Source organism: Nomascus leucogenys, chromosome 11, assembly GCF_006542625.1.
Source record: "Nomascus leucogenys isolate Asia chromosome 11, Asia_NLE_v1, whole genome shotgun sequence".
NCBI classification, from domain to species: Eukaryota; Metazoa; Chordata; class Mammalia; order Primates; family Hylobatidae; genus Nomascus; species Nomascus leucogenys.
Window position 1 is genome coordinate 11,035,121 of NC_044391.1, and position 15,927 is coordinate 11,051,047.

At 35.1% G+C, this 15,927-nt stretch overlaps 1 protein-coding gene across 1 annotated transcript in view; it reads right to left on the reverse strand.

Annotated features, from left to right (window-relative positions):
- The window catches only part of GNAT3 (G protein subunit alpha transducin 3), a 55,212-nt gene that overhangs the window by 7,343 nt on the left and 31,942 nt on the right, over positions 1-15,927 (reverse strand). The window contains exons 4-5 of the mRNA XM_003252183.2: positions 14,276-14,433; positions 9,644-9,772 (exon numbers count right to left, since the gene is read on the reverse strand). Coding sequence (XP_003252231.1) covers positions 9,644-9,772; positions 14,276-14,433 — 287 coding nt within the window. The remainder of the gene's footprint in view (positions 1-9,643; positions 9,773-14,275; positions 14,434-15,927) is intronic.

Here is a 15,927-nt window from a genome sequence, read left to right on the forward strand (position 1 = left end):
AGATTAGAAGCAAAGAAATAAATTATGGGGCTATCATAATAGTTTAAAAGCAAGGTATTAAGTACCAAAAAGCATCCAAGTTGTACAGACTTCAAGGGTAATAGTTATACTTGGAGTAATAAATGTCTACCGATCTGCTTATTGAAAATAATCAAAAGTACAGTATATTATACTTCATATTTCACATATGAACCAAGTAAAGATATATAGAACTAATATTTCCCAAATAATGTACTAATGCAAAATCACTCCATTAAGCAGTAGACTAAAAGAGAAGATGCTCACAATATTGAAGATAATGGTTAAGAGTTCAGTAGTTAATAGTGTGGAAATTTAAATTTGGTGTTTATAAAGAATATTATATGTGCTACTAATTATCAAATTGCAGTTTCAGGCTTGCAAAATAAATGGAAGAAGGGGACCAAAGTTTGAGTTTACGGTTATATTATGTGAAAATTAACCAATACATTTAATTTTAAAAAATTAAACAACATTCTTACAGAAACAAGGATGATAAATATGCATTCAGACATTTAAATTGTTCATCAACTGTTTTGTTAGTCCATAAAAACAACCTTAGTGTTTTTCAGACTTCGTAAACTGGAGTTTTATTTATTTCTTTGTTGAAATTACTTTTAAAGTATAAATTACATTGAAACTATAAAATGTGGTGGAAATAGAAATACTTGAGATCATGACTTTCACGTTCCACATCACCAGTTGTAATGGATTAATCTTAATTTAACACACCTAATAAGAGTTTACTATTTGTCGGGCATATAAGCACCTTACAGCAATTAACTCATTTAAACCTCTTCAGGAACTTACGAGGTAGGTACGTTTACCATTCTTATATTTTTCAGAGGGGCCCTTAAGCAAATTGCCTAAGAATTATTATTTCAACTGATATTTGTTGAGGCTGCTATGTACGTGGCACCATGATAGGTTCAATAGGTTCTGTGGCTATGATAGGTATGCTGTGAAAGTTGTTAACTTGCTAAGTCTATTTTCTTAGAACAGAGGTGCACAACTAGTACTAGTGCCTGCAGTTGGCTCTCAAACCCTCACTAGTGGACAGAAATTATCTTCACTGTGGAGTCTATCCTTCTCCCAGGCCAGGCAGTGGTTCTATGTTGTCAAACAGGTCACTGGGCAAAAAATTTAAACTCCCTTCTTCTGGGAGGTTTCGTTCTTTTCTTTTAACGAAGATAATCACCTAATGCGTTTCAGATGTAATACATATATGCTCCATTTGGTCATATATGAATATATTGTGGATCACTTTTTGGAAAGAAATGTGATACTGTGATTGAACAATGATGATTGCCTTTGGATTTTGGGGACCTGAGGGTAGAGTATACATTACTAGGTTTAAACTCCGGTGTGCTTTTCAAACTGAAGCCACGCTTCTTAACCCCACCCACGGGGTTTATAACTCATAAGGATTTCCGTAGTCCTGATCTCTTTCACTCTAATCCCCACTGGGGGAGGGGGGGGGAACCCTTTCCATTGCTTAATGACAAACCAGTCATGGAGCCAGGACAAAGAGTAATGGAATGTTTGTGCTAAGGGAGCCCAATGTGCCATTTCCACAGCAGTGATGGCAGGGCTGTAGGAATCGAATTCTAGGATGCCTCAGGTAAGTTTTCTCCACTAAGCAGAACTTGCATTAGTCTTGTCAACCTTTGTTTGTAGTCTCCTTTTCCCTGCTTTTATGCCCAATTATGCCATTTTCTTTCATTCCGATTGATATTTGTACTCTTTTAGTCACATTTTCAATTAGGTTATATATTGTTAGATTCTATTCACATCTTAAAAGTCTGAGAAACTCCTCTTTTTCAGGTGACTTTGTAATTGCTCAGATTTCCTGCAGAGTGACCAAATATTTTACCTCAGAGTAAATTCATCTTATTTCTCTTATGCTAATAGTTTAGTTTTTTGGTGTGTGTGGGGTTAATGATAAAAATAACAGTAGGAATTAAGATATAGGAACTCTAATTTGTGGGTTCTATGGGGGACATAAACTCCCCAGGAGGAGGAAAAGAAGGGAACCTCATATACTTCCTACATATTTTATTTTCTACAACACAATGTTCTCGAATGGCTTTTCCCCAAATCTGAAACATCTGAAGCATCTCTGAGATGAAAATCAGAGTAACAGCAAACTCATTAGCTATGTCTTCATTTTCTCTGACGAGTCAGCTTCTTTGCAGCCTACTAATGATGTGTTAACAGGTGTAAGAGGTAGCTATTCTCCTCTTCTGATAAGTATGTACAACTGTGATAAGTAACAATTGCAGTAATAATACCTTACAGCTGAATAAAAGTCATATTGGAATTGTGTGCTCTCCCTGAAAAATAAATTCTAATCCATGGCCTTATATTCCTCATAACAATTCTTTGAAGGGAAAATAGTATTTACCCATTTCTTTACCAAAGTGAAGAAACTGGCTTTTGAGAGGCTAAGGTGGTTTGTTCCTAAACTCACAATTAGTAAAGGATAGAACTCATGTACTATGCCCTTTAGCCCAGTGCTCTTTCAGCATATCATGCAGCTTCTAATAAACCATGTGTTAAGTGGCTTAGCTTTCTCCCAAGGAAGAGAGGACAAAGATTGCTCAGTCTTAGCATTTTGTTCATATAGATAAAATTGATTCGGAAAGCCTATCTTAGGTTGAATGCTTATAATCGTCTCATTTTATGACTCATTTGATAAACAATATTTTTGTGTGTGCAGATTGACATAGGAGACATACGTCCAGGGAGCATTGAACCCTTCTCTAATGCCATCTGCTATTATTAAACTGAAATGCTCATCAGCAAATCAGACCAATAGCCAGAGTTTTGTTTTTGTATTGATTCTCTTGGACACTATGTTAGCTCTAAGACTAGTTACATTTTGTTTTGCTAATATTGTAGTCATTTATTTTTCATACTTTTCAGTTTTAGCTTTTCCCCAAATTTTAATTTAGTCCTTATTTTACGGAATTGTAAAGTATTACTACCTATGAAAACAATTTGGAGATCCCCAAAGCGAAGTAATTGCTTATATTTTTGGCTGAAGAAATAGTCTCCCTTATGCATAAAAATCAAAACAAAACAAAAAGCTTTATTGTGACCATTCTGTGAGAGACAAAATTAAAATCAGAGAAAACATGTATATTTGCTGCCCGGAGTTTTGGATTGGTCAAATATAATAGATTATTAATGAGAGAAATGGACATGCTTGAATACTCTTAACCCCCTAAATAAAATAATAAATCTTCCATGACATTACATGGAACTTACAGTCTTCATTTGCGATTTTGTGTGGGGTTTTTTGGTCTTATTTGTTTTTTTTTTAAGGAGGGATAATATGTATTTTGTTATTAAGTCTGACATTTGATGGAATTCTTAAAGTTGAAAAATTTAAATAACTAAAATTTATGATGTAGCTAAAAATTGACAGGCCAGGCTTTTAAGTGACAGTTGAACATTGATTATTTGTTAAATTACCCAAGGCATTAATACAGGGCAAACCATCAGAGTTTTATGGCTTTATATTAAACAGTTGACTCAACAGTTGAGTTTTATAGTTCTAGTAAGCAGTCGGCAAAGCTTTGAGCTTTATGCTTTATGTTAAATAGTTGGCTAAATATTGGATCACATGAGATTATTCACATTTCATATCAGAATAGAGTATTATAATATAATCTACCACTTATAATTCTTGTAAAATTATTATATAATCTAGAGTAGCTAAAAATCAACAATGCTACTGCAGCTAATTTATTTGTTAGATGTCTTTGCTTATCCTATAAGCATTTACTTATCTTTGAAAAATCACTTTCTGACATTCTCTGCTATGTATATGATTACATACAAATAAAACCCAATCTGAGTAGGAATTTATTTTAGGGTATTCTATTGAATGGGATTTATTCAAGATGTTAGTCTCTATCACAGTTGTTATAATTTCTCATCATGGTTACATATGAGACCAGGTGGATCTGTGTCTTCACTACACACCCATAGCAAATGGTCTAACCAATCTTTCCCTTGTTTCTGGTCCTGAAAACAGAGAAGGGTAGATACTTGCAGACAGGAAGGATGTGCACAGCCGTCTTACTAAGTCTCTTAAATCCTCACAATTAAAAAAACAGAATCAAAAGCATTTATAACTGTAAGGGAGCCAAGGTCTCCAAATCATCAGAATCATTAATACCATTACATACTTTTTTCTAAATGTGTGTGTGTGCATTTGAAACTTCAAATGCCCACTAGATAATTCTCTGATTATTTAATAATGTAATTCAGAAAGCCACTACAATAAATTCTGTCACTAGAATCAATTAGACATCATATTTTATAACTTATTATTTTGGTAATACTAATCATAAACATGCGTGAAACAAATATATAGTATATATGAGTTATTGCTCTATGAGACCTTATAAAGACTAGCAAAGCCAAATTGAAATGTAGCTGCTGGGTGGACAGCCAGATTCACTCCTATCTGAGATGATGCATATGCCACACGAATGACCACAATATACACAATTTAACGTCATATCTCAGGAAAACTGTAGTTTCTTTTATATCATAGATCTGCTCAAACATTCTTATAAACAGTTATGGTAATTTATGAAATCTAAAGCTCTGTGTTGTAATAATTGTTAACCTTTTTTCCTTAGCTCCCATATAGTTTTAAGTCCTTTCAATTCTGTTTTTCCGTCATGGAAAAATTAGGGAGAAAGTTTCTTCTCTATAATTGTTTGCTAAATCCCTGTAAATACATGTCTAAGTTATTTGTTCTTAGGAGTTATTCTGTAACAATAGGAGGGCTCATATTTGCTCTGCATTTTACACTTACATAGTACATTAATGTCTATAAAGATAATTTATTTTATCAGTTTGACAGTTGCACTTCTGGTTTGATAAGAACTCTACAGTAATTTCCATTGAATTAAATGATACACAATTATGATACAGTACATTGGCGGAGATAATTTTTCATTTTGCTGTTCCTATGTAAAATTTTAGAGTTATCTAATTTAATATGTAAATTGAGCCTTTGGTTTTAAATAGTCATAAGACGTCTTATGCTATGTGAATACAAATCAATGCCCAATACCTGGGCACTTGCTGAAATAAAGTTGGAAGGTACATTATTTTTATGCTTCCTATTTTGAAATACTACAGAATTGTACACTCCAAAACCCTGTGCACTTTTGGACTATCCTATTTAGCACTTGAAAGAAAAGTTATTTAACGGTGAGAATTTATTAAAGGATTAATATATCTTAATTGCTCTAACTAAACTTAAAACTGTATTTAAATAATTTTAAATAGCTCCTCAAGAAAAAAAATCTTAAAATATTTTGTAACAAAATTTAAGTATTTCCAAATTTTATTGTTTAAATAAAGACTTGTTTTTAGAAAAATTCCTTGCATTGGAGTAAGGAGGTACTGTATCTTCCATCCTCTTCCTCATTGAAAATGCCTTTAATAACATTGTCTTGAGTCAGAGGAAAAGCAAAGGCTCTTAAGAAAACAAGCTTGAAACCTGTTTTAGTATACAGTGAAGAGGTGGTAGTTGCACAGTAAAGAGAATGTTCTTTTTTTTTTTCTTTTTTTGAGACAGAGTCTTGCTCTGTCACCCAGGCTAGAGTGCAGTGGCGCAATCTTGGCTCACTGCAACCTCCGCCTTTTGAGTTCAAGCGATTCTCCAGCCTCAGCCTCCTGCATAGCTGGGATTACTGGGGCGTGCCACCATGCCTGGCTAATTTTTGTATTTTTAGTAGAGACAGGGTTTCACCATGTTGGCCAGGCTGGTCTGAACTCCTGACCTCAAGTAATCCACCCACCTCGGCCTCTCAAAGTGCTGGGATTACAGGTGTGAGCTACCACGCCCAGCCAAGAGAATATTGTATCAAAATAATTTCTAGCTGGGCTTCACAATCCAAGTCACAAACACCTTACATTTTAGCATTGATACTGTAATAGAGAATTAGCAAAACACTCCTCATTGCTTCATAAGGATCAATAATATGCAAAAGCAAAATAGCTCACCTTCCTATATGATTTAAGATGGTGCTTCACAAAATCACAAAACTACAAAAGGACAGAGGAAAATGACTATGTACCAAAAAGGGTCTGGAGGTCTAAACTGAAGAGTCCTATTGTAACAATAAAATGTATTTTTAAATTAATATTTTATTTTAAACATTAATGCAAATGTTATATTCTACTCTGTGATGGTTAATACTGAGTGTCAACTTGACTGGTTTGAATAATACAAAGTATTGATCCTGGGTGTGTTTGTGAGGGTGTTGCCAAAGGAGAGGAACATTTGCGTCAGTGGGCTGGGAAAGGCAGACCCACCATTAATCTGGTGGGCACAAGCTAATCAGCTTCCAGCACAGCTAGAATATAAGCAAGCAGAAAAATGTGAAAAGGGAAGCTGGCCTAGCCTCCCAGCCTACATCTTTCTATCTCTGGGAGGGCGGCTGATGTGGTGGCAGTACCAGCTGAGGGGCGCTGATGCGGAAGAAAGATGTAGGCTGGGAGGTTAGGCCAGTCTGTCTTGTCACATTTTTCTGCTTGCCTATATTCTAGCTGCTTTGGCAGCCGATTAGATTGTGCCCACCCAGATTAAGGATGGGTCTGCCTTTCCCAGCCCACTGACTCAAATGTTAATCTCCTTTGGTAACACCCTCAGAGACACACTCAGGATCAATACTTTGTATCCTTCAAGCCAATTAAGTTGACACTCAGTATTAACCATCACATACTCATAATTAAGTTTCAAAATTTTATGATTGTTGATATTACTTGGTTCAGAGTGAAATAGATATCTCAGAAAATGACCATGATTTTCTGAGGATTTATGTGTTTATTGGCAGTTGTCTTGTACTCTGGTTTTTAGAAGCACTGACTTATAAAGGACCACATGACCCTCCAACTTAAAGATAGTTCCCTAAAAGGCTGTCATTTTATCCTCCCTCCCTCCTTCTCTCTGAAAGAGATTATAAATGACCAACAACACTGAAAAAAACACTCTACAGAAAAATGGTTTTCACCCCAATTTAACTAACAACTCATTAGTGCCATACAGTGTAAGGAGTGTGGTCTTTGAAGACAGAAAGATATGCATTTTAATTCCATCTCTAGCACTGCTGTGAAAGACCTTGGGGGAAATCTTTTTATCTCAGTATAGCCTACAGTTTTTGAAATTATCCAGTTAGCCTCAGGATAACCAAGATTGCTTATCCTGAGTATGGATAGCAATACTCAGCTCATGATGCTACTGTGCAAGTATAAAGATTGTGTATGTAGAGTGTTTGGCATAGTGCATTTACTCATTCAGCAAAAATTACCTGCATTCTTACTCTGTGCTAGCCACTATGATAAGCACTGGAAGTAGAGCTATAAATAGACGTGGCCCCTAGCCTCCAGGAGCTCAGGGGCATATGAGATAGAAACAGAAACAAAAAGAGAAAACTAATAAAGAAGCAAGGCAATCTCATATATTGATAATTTTTTTTTAAAAGGAAAGCAGTGTGTGATGTATCAATATTGCAGTGGCTATGGCTCACCCTGGCTTAGCTAGTGAGAGCTGTTTATTTGCATTTCTCCTCAACTCTGCATTTAGTGACATCACTTTGGTTGAGTGAAATTGGCCATGGTGGGGTTATTTGCACCAGAAAAATCAAGAGCTGCAATCAGCCAGCCCTCCATTGCCTTACTGCCCCAGAAACCCTGCTGTTAAACATTCATCAGCATGCTGCAGGGTATATAGTGACAGGGAAAAGCATGGATGGTACATAGATAAGATGGTTACACCTCCATGAGGATATGCATTTGATTTTGGAACTTAATGATAAGAAGGAGATGTTTCTTGCAGATTCAGAGGCAGAGCACTTTAGGCAAAGAGACTAGCAAGTGCAAAGCCTTGAAATGTTAAAGAACAGATACATAAACAAGATAATTTTTGAAAGTGATCATTTTTGAGACAATACCAAATTGGTTGGTGTTGTAGGGAGTGACTTGGGTCATGAGCTTTTAGGTATTCAACAGGTAACATTACTTGTCCAAACCCGTTTATGGTCCAGACAATCTAGGACACAGAGGGTTCTACTGGCTTATGAAAGGTAAGCTACATCAAGTTATAACTCTCCACTAGGATTTTACTTCATCTAATCTTTACAACAAACTCATTAGGCAAGCAAGTAAAGAAAAGGTTAACTGTTTCTTAACTCCTACTGCTAATTATTAGATAACCTGGAATTGGAACTTTGATCTGGGCAGCCTCAAGGCCCAAACTCAGTTCTAATCTGTTTCAGTGAGACATACGGAGAAAAGAAAGGAGAGTAAGACAGAAAAGGGACACTGTCAAAAATGCTTTCACTGGGGTGGGAGGGGCAGACGGGGAGAAACAACTGGACTCAGGGCCTCAAAGGAAAACCCAGAAACTGGATCAAAGGTGAGGAGTCTGAAGAAAGTAGTTGCCAAAAAGAACTATACAATAGTGAAGCCAGGACTGACGACAAACCTTTCCTACATTTGCCAAGAGAGGATGTTTGATCCCAATCTGTACGGTCCCTTTACCCTGGTTTAATCTTTGGCTCATCTTTCAGAAAATTAACTATTTGTGGGCCTAAAATTTAGATATGAATTTTAAAGAGTTTTTTCCATATTAGTTGAAAATATACCTGCATAATAGGTATTCTACTTAGATATTATATCTAACACATACTTTAAAATATTTGAAGCTTTTATCTTACTAAAATAAATTTATGATGTTGATTAATTACCATTTTCTTACTTTTTCCTCACAAATGGATATGAATAATTCATGCTACTGTATCTCCCGTTTTTTACTCTTTAAGATTATTCTCATTGTTTGATGCATGAGTAATCTTATTATTTATATTTTTATTGATTTTTGTCATTACTAAACAATGCAGCTAGAACCTGCTGTTAATGTTTAATATTCCACATTGTCCACAATCCATACAAAAAGGTATTTAAATATTAAGGGATATTTTCTAACATTATAGTATGGGTTTCCACTTCTTGGTATAGTAAATGAGTGATTTTGCAGTAGAATTTCTAGGAAGCTCTCGAAAAGATAACAGCAATGAAAATAATGATTCATTTTCATACTCAAAACATGGCTATAAAATATGCCTTGTTATTGCAGTAAATAGTATCATATTCAAATAATTCTCATCTTGGTAATTTGCATTTTTTAAAATTAAGGAAACAGATGTTATAGGAATATTTCAAGCAAATAGGAAAATAGAAAGGCAAAGGAAATAGGATTCCTGGCACCCATTTCTTGTGTATTATTTAAATACATTTTCTTTTTTTTCCCCAAATTACAGTGCCAGTTTTAAGCATGAGGAAAGTAAAATCTAGTCCCCACCTGCTCAAGCCAGAAGCATTTTAGCCTGGAAGGAGGGGTGAGGCTCAGGATGAGAGGCTGGGGTGAGAGGCTGTAGGAGGACAGTAAAGGACAGTGGTACTGAAGGTAAACTAGAGCTAGTGAGTACATCCAAGGATTATTGAACCTGAACATGGGCTAGAGCTTTTCTCCATGAGGAAGTATTAAGCCTGATGCATCCTTCTGTCCACAGTTAGAAGAGATATTTGGTCATACCTGAAGTGCAAGTCTTTAAAGGAGAATTGAGTTTCAATGATTCCAGTTGTTTTCACTCGAGAATGGAGAACATCTTGTTCATTTGGCACATACCCAGATGCTGTTATTCTATCTAAATCATTAAGGTAGCTAATAAAGACAAAACAAAATTATGTATGTGTATATATAATACATAAATACGTACATGTATACATATAATACATACATATATGTATATATACACACATACATACATATATGTGTGTGAGAATATATATACTTTTTAACTTTGCGTTTGAAGAAACAAGGATTCAGTACAAATGAATTTTTAGTGTAGGATCTATTAAAAATGATAAATTCTAGACTGGTGCTTTCCAAGCTCTGCTCATCAGAATTACAAGTTTGGTAGCTGGAATGTTGCAGAACGCAGAGTGCTGAATGTGGCACACAGCTGACTCCCAGCGTCCTCTTCTAAAGGCACCTAAATCAACACTGCCTTAACCTGTATTTTATGTGGTTTATGTGAGAAGTTTGCTTGTATATGGATAGGAGTATGAAATAAAATTTCTCTTTATAGTGCCTGGATCATTACAAAACTAAAATCTGCCTTATAGTGGTAGTGGCTAGATGATCCTCGAAATTCTGCAATTTGAATTTAGGCATTTTCGGTTTTATGAGAGTGATTGGTTTGAATGTACTAATTTGAAGGTTGTTTGTTATTTTTGCATGGATTTTCCTCATCAGGACTCAGCCATTTCCATTAAATGCCATTGCAATATCTAGTTAGTGCAATAAAAGAAGTACCATTTGTCTCTCTTCCTGGTCTATGCTGGAAGTGACTCATGAATTTGCAAACCCACCCTGACCTGGCTTTCCTGGGGACAGAAGGGTGAACATACCCACTGTCCCCACTCCCACCTCCTCTTCCATCAATGCATTACTGTGTCTTTACCCCTTCCAGGAAGCTGTATTAAAATTTCCTAGTACTATCAGGCTGAATATGGTGTTTTTTTTCTCCTCACAGGATCTAGGTGTGGTGATGAACAGGAATAAGTCTAATTAAACTGTGTATGCTATAACAGTCTGTTAAATTAGAGGAAAAAAACCTGCTCTCAGCTTCCTGCTCTCAGCTTCCTAACTCTTGAAACCAGATAATGTCTTTATACTTAAACAAAAAAGGGGGGGGGTTTTATTGCTTTAAAAATAATTTGAAAACCACTGGCCTGGACTTTTGATACTAAGCTTTTAGTGGCTTAGCAATATCACTATTTCTGTAAAAATTTTAGATACAAATAGTAATAGCATGGTGATGCTTTTATGACACATTTCACCATTACACTGAACCACATTTATAGAAAGATAAGATTCGAGTGCTTCCATCGAGACAGAATTTGTGAGGTAGAATCCAGCTGAATGTTAGTCAGTGTTAAAAAGTGTTTGTTCAGTGATTAAGCTGAGAAGCTGTTATGCCTTAGCACCTAGCACAAAGATCAAAAAAACAAAACTATTTTATTATTTTAAAAAATTCGTTATTAATATAGGTAATTTATTCTTGGAGGATCTTTTTCCTTTTAAGCTGAAACAAATTAAGGGTGGACAAGTGTCTCGAAGGGATTTCTGCCAAGAGTAAAAAATCATACCTCAGAAACACATAACATATATAATATGAAAATTTATCATCATTGTTTTATTCTAAAAAAACTTAAGTTTTCTTTTGAAAAAAGAGTGAAACATCAAGATGTAAATGGACTGGAGAAGTACTGGCAGAATTTGCTAGTGTATTTATTTTCTATTTTGGCAAGCAAATCCCTCTGTGAATTTTCTATTCACTAAGCCTGCATGTGTGGTAGGTGTATTGTTGGTCAGTTAGTTCATGCAAGAGTAAAAAGAAAACAAAAATAACCCAAAAATATACCTACCAAAATAAAGATTAAATTCATTTCATGATAGCTAAATGAAAACTTTGGTAAGGACACATTTATTTGCATGTATAAACAATTTCAAGCAAAGCAGAAGCATTAGCAGACTGACAAATTTGCATTTACAGTGCTTGTTTAAATAAACAAATATAGAATGTGGGAGTTCGAGCCTATAATCTAAAGCTTAGACCAAATAGAGGCCCTTAACATATATGAATCTAATCATTTAAAAGTACAAAACTCTTTTCCAATTATTTAAACTAGTATTTTTCCTGGTAAAGTCCATGGTAACTCTTAAAGCAGGTGGAATTTTAAAGGCACACTAGATGGCTGCAATTAGTAAACCATGCAGTCAACTAAAATGTTTCCTCTGATCATCCCTGCCATACCCCTCTTCTTTCAATTTGCTAGAACTGATGAGGTTATGTTGCCAACTATGGCATTCCTTTCCCTTATTCTGATTGTATTCACTTTTGTTAGCCTTAACTTGAAGGATCTCTAGATTTGAGAAAACAAGAAGTATCTTACTTTTACCAAAAAAAGAAAAGAAAAAAGTGTTAAGAGACCTTGCTCTATATAATGTATATGAAATAGACACACATTGTATTACCAATCTCATTTTATATCTAGTTTTCCAATGTAATTCAGTGTTTGGAAAAAAAAAATCTGCTCTTAATTTCTGGAAGGAAGCAATGACCATTCAACTACCTTTCTCAGCAAGCTTTCCTTTTAAGGACACCTAAGAGCAGGAAAAAAAAAACCCTTTATTATTCTTATTAATTTTTGTTTATGTATGAAATTTCTCTGAGACACAGGGAAAATGAGCTTTCCCATTGTTATTCTATTGCACCTGCAGTAATCTGGATAGTTGAAAACTATTACAATATGGGCAACATTTACAAAATGAATGCAAATTGATATTGTTTAATTGTTTTTAACTTGATGAACAGATTTAAAATTTTACTATGAATCTATAATGGAGTAGATAGTCCCAGTGTAAAACATACTTTAAGTATTTAAATAACGGAAAAACCTAAAATTAAATACTAGAAAATATAATAAAATGCTGTTTATTTGCCCATTTTAACTATGTGGTTTGTATAAGACTAAATATATTAATGAGAGCCCACTTTAATCTATCTTTCTCTCTGGCTCTCTACCCAGAGCTTTACTAAGCAAGATTTTATGGAAATATTCCACAATTCAGCTTCTTACTCATTGTGACTATCCTTACCAATGAATAGTATAGGAAAGCAATGTTTTACTCCACTGCAGAGATCCTTTGTACTATTAAAATGTGGTAGGTGTTGAGACACTTATGAAAAGTTATTCAAGTTGATATAATCACAAAATGAGATTCATTCTCTCCTTCATCAGAGAGCTAGGAAAAATTCTTTCCTCCAAAAGCAATGTGCCCTTTGAAATTGGGGTCTAAAATAAAGATGAATGAATAATTACAGAAAATTTTTTCTCTAGAGTTTATATAGCTTATTTTCTCTCCCTAATCATTCTGTCCATCAGTGATTAAAAATCTGAAGTGTCATGCAAGCTTCATTGTTCTGTCCTTAACCGATCTTTTTCATTTGTTTCACTTTTACATTACTGTTTTGCTTTTGTTTAATTAAATGATGCTAGCAGCTTCTGTTGGTGGGGGGAGTTCATCAAAAGAACTATATTTACACTTTTTCACACATATACATGAACGGAAATAGGAAATGAGTAATTAGATTGTATTTACATATGCACACATCTTGCAGGCATATAGTGGGGGGCTATGTTAGGAACCACTTGCTAAAAGAATTGTTTTTTGGGGTTAATTTGGTGACAGGGTCTTGCTCTTTTGCCCCAGCTGGAGTGCAGTGGTGAGGTCTCTGCTTACTGCAGCCTTGACCTCCTGGGCTCAAGCAATCCTCCTGTCTCAGCTTCCCAAGTAGCTGGGACTACAGGCACATGCCACCACACCTGGCTAATTTTGTATTTTTTTTGTAGCAACTTGGCTTTGCCATGTAGCCCAGGCTGGTCTCAAATTCCTGACCTCAAGCTGTCTGCCTGCCATGGCCTCCCAAAGTGCTGGGATTACAGGTGTGAGCCACTGTGCCCAGCACTAAAAGAAAATTTCAAATCACTTTGATAATGAACTTATAAATAGTGTCACAAGCCCCTAATTTCCTTATGGTTAATTAATGCTAAATGGATGATACAAGCAGTGAAATTTACAGAATTTTTTGAGACTCCAAAAGAATCTCCTAGTATACAAGTATTTTGGAAATCATTTCATTAATTTCTTCTAGAATTTTGCATCATGGTCATCAACCCAATAAGCCAAGGCATGTGTCATTAATGAAATTAATCTAGGATATGATTTCACTAATATGAATAGAGGTGAAATGAATAGCCCAAAACCTCAGTGTGCATGTCACCAGTCTGTGTTAGTGTGAAAGGCTATGCATAATGGTTAACTCTTTTTAATCAAGAGAAGATATTTGCAACATAGAATCTTCTCAGGCAGTTTCAAACTTAGTTATTTAAAATGCTCCCCTGGTTATATTTTCTTAAATCTCATTATGTCACCTTGTTCATTTTCATTTCTGTTCAATTGCTTTTTATTTTACTCTAATAAAATGTAACACCATTTATTTTCCTTATTTGAATTTACAAATGCAAAGTATGCAGAATTATAATTCTTAATTTTAAATGTTTTACCTCCAGTTCCCCTTAAAGTGAATTCACTTACTAAGCTGCTGAGTCATTGAGCTGATATTCAGATGCCCTTTCAAAGCAGGCCTGAATTCCCGGATCTCTCCACAGCCGTTTTATTACCTCAGCCAGTTGAGGCGTCATGCCACCATCTTCCAGGGTATTTGCCATTGCATAAAGTTGTTGTTGGTCCTCCTAGAACAATATTTTGGTGAGAATAAGAATGTATTATTTGGAATCACATATTCTATTTTCTAATAGAGTATTTTACTGGATAATTTTAGTCTTATTCCTTTAGCTAATAATTCCACCAAACATCTTTTTAAACTATATTGAGGTAAATAGAACTAAAGTTTTTCATGGCTGGATGATGTCCAGAAGAGTTCTCCTTTGCAAAAACTATAAAATATTATGTGAAGAAATTAGCATATTTTGAAAAATGTCACTGACTTCTGAATATGATATCAAGAAGGATAATAATACTTTGCTGTACTCATACTGAGTTTGCAAAAGGTCTACATATTATACCAAGGTAAAAGAAAAATTAACCTGATTTAATCTGGTATTTTCTTCTTTTTTTATTCATTGCCATGAATTGTTCTAGGAAAAAAAAAAGCCAAGTAAAAATTAGAGTAGACCGGGCATGGTGGCTAAAGCCTATAATCCCAGCACTTTGGGAGGCCGAGGTGGGTAGATCATGCGAGTCCAGGAGTTTGAGACCAGCCTGGACAACATGGCAAAATTGTTCTCTACAAAAAAATTAGTCAGGGATGTAGTGCATGTCTGTAGTCCCAGCTACTTGGGAGGCTGAGGTGGGAGAATTGCTTGAGCTTGGGAGGCACAGGTTGCAGTGGGCAGAGATTGTACTACTACATTCCAGCCTAGGTGACAGAGCCAGACCTTGTCTCAAAAAAAAAAAAAGTAAAAATGGAAATAAATTCATTATTCTAAAATTGTATTTTTTCAAAAAAATTAATATATAATTTTTGTCATCGGGTTACCTTCTCATAATCATATTAAGAATGGTAAACATTTGGATCCACATAATATTTTTGAACATCCCTGTAGGTATCGTTGATTACATATGCCTTTGGAGCACATCAGTAGGACAGAGATGAGAGTTTTTTATGCAAAGCAAGGAATTATTCCCTTAGTCCTGTTGGGATAACATTTGGAGGTTACCAGCGAAGAAGGAAATAGAAGTTTGCTGAGTAAATACTATAGTCTGCAATTTATTTAAACAAATAATCAAAATAGCTTTATGACAAATCATTTTTTTTAAAGATTAAGAGGTTGAGTTTCAGAATAACTAAATTGACTGTGGGTAATAGCCCAGGCAAATGGAGAAGTCTGAACTCAACCTTGTTGTCAGCCTCCAAAACTGATATCCTTTTTAGCTCATAATCCTCCTAGTGCATATTATTACAATTTACAAAACTGCACATACAATATCTCACATAATCCTCACAACCGTGAGATAGACACTATATTTTCTCCATTTTACATGTGAGGAATCTAAAACTCAGTTTTAGAAACCAGTAAACCAGTAAATACAACAAGCATCAGAATAAGAGTCAAACACAAGCACATTTTGTGCCATGTCAGGCTGTTACCGTTACAGGAAAGGGGTCCCAATCCAGATCCCAAGAGAGGGTTCTGGGATCTCACACAAGAAAGAATTCAGAATGA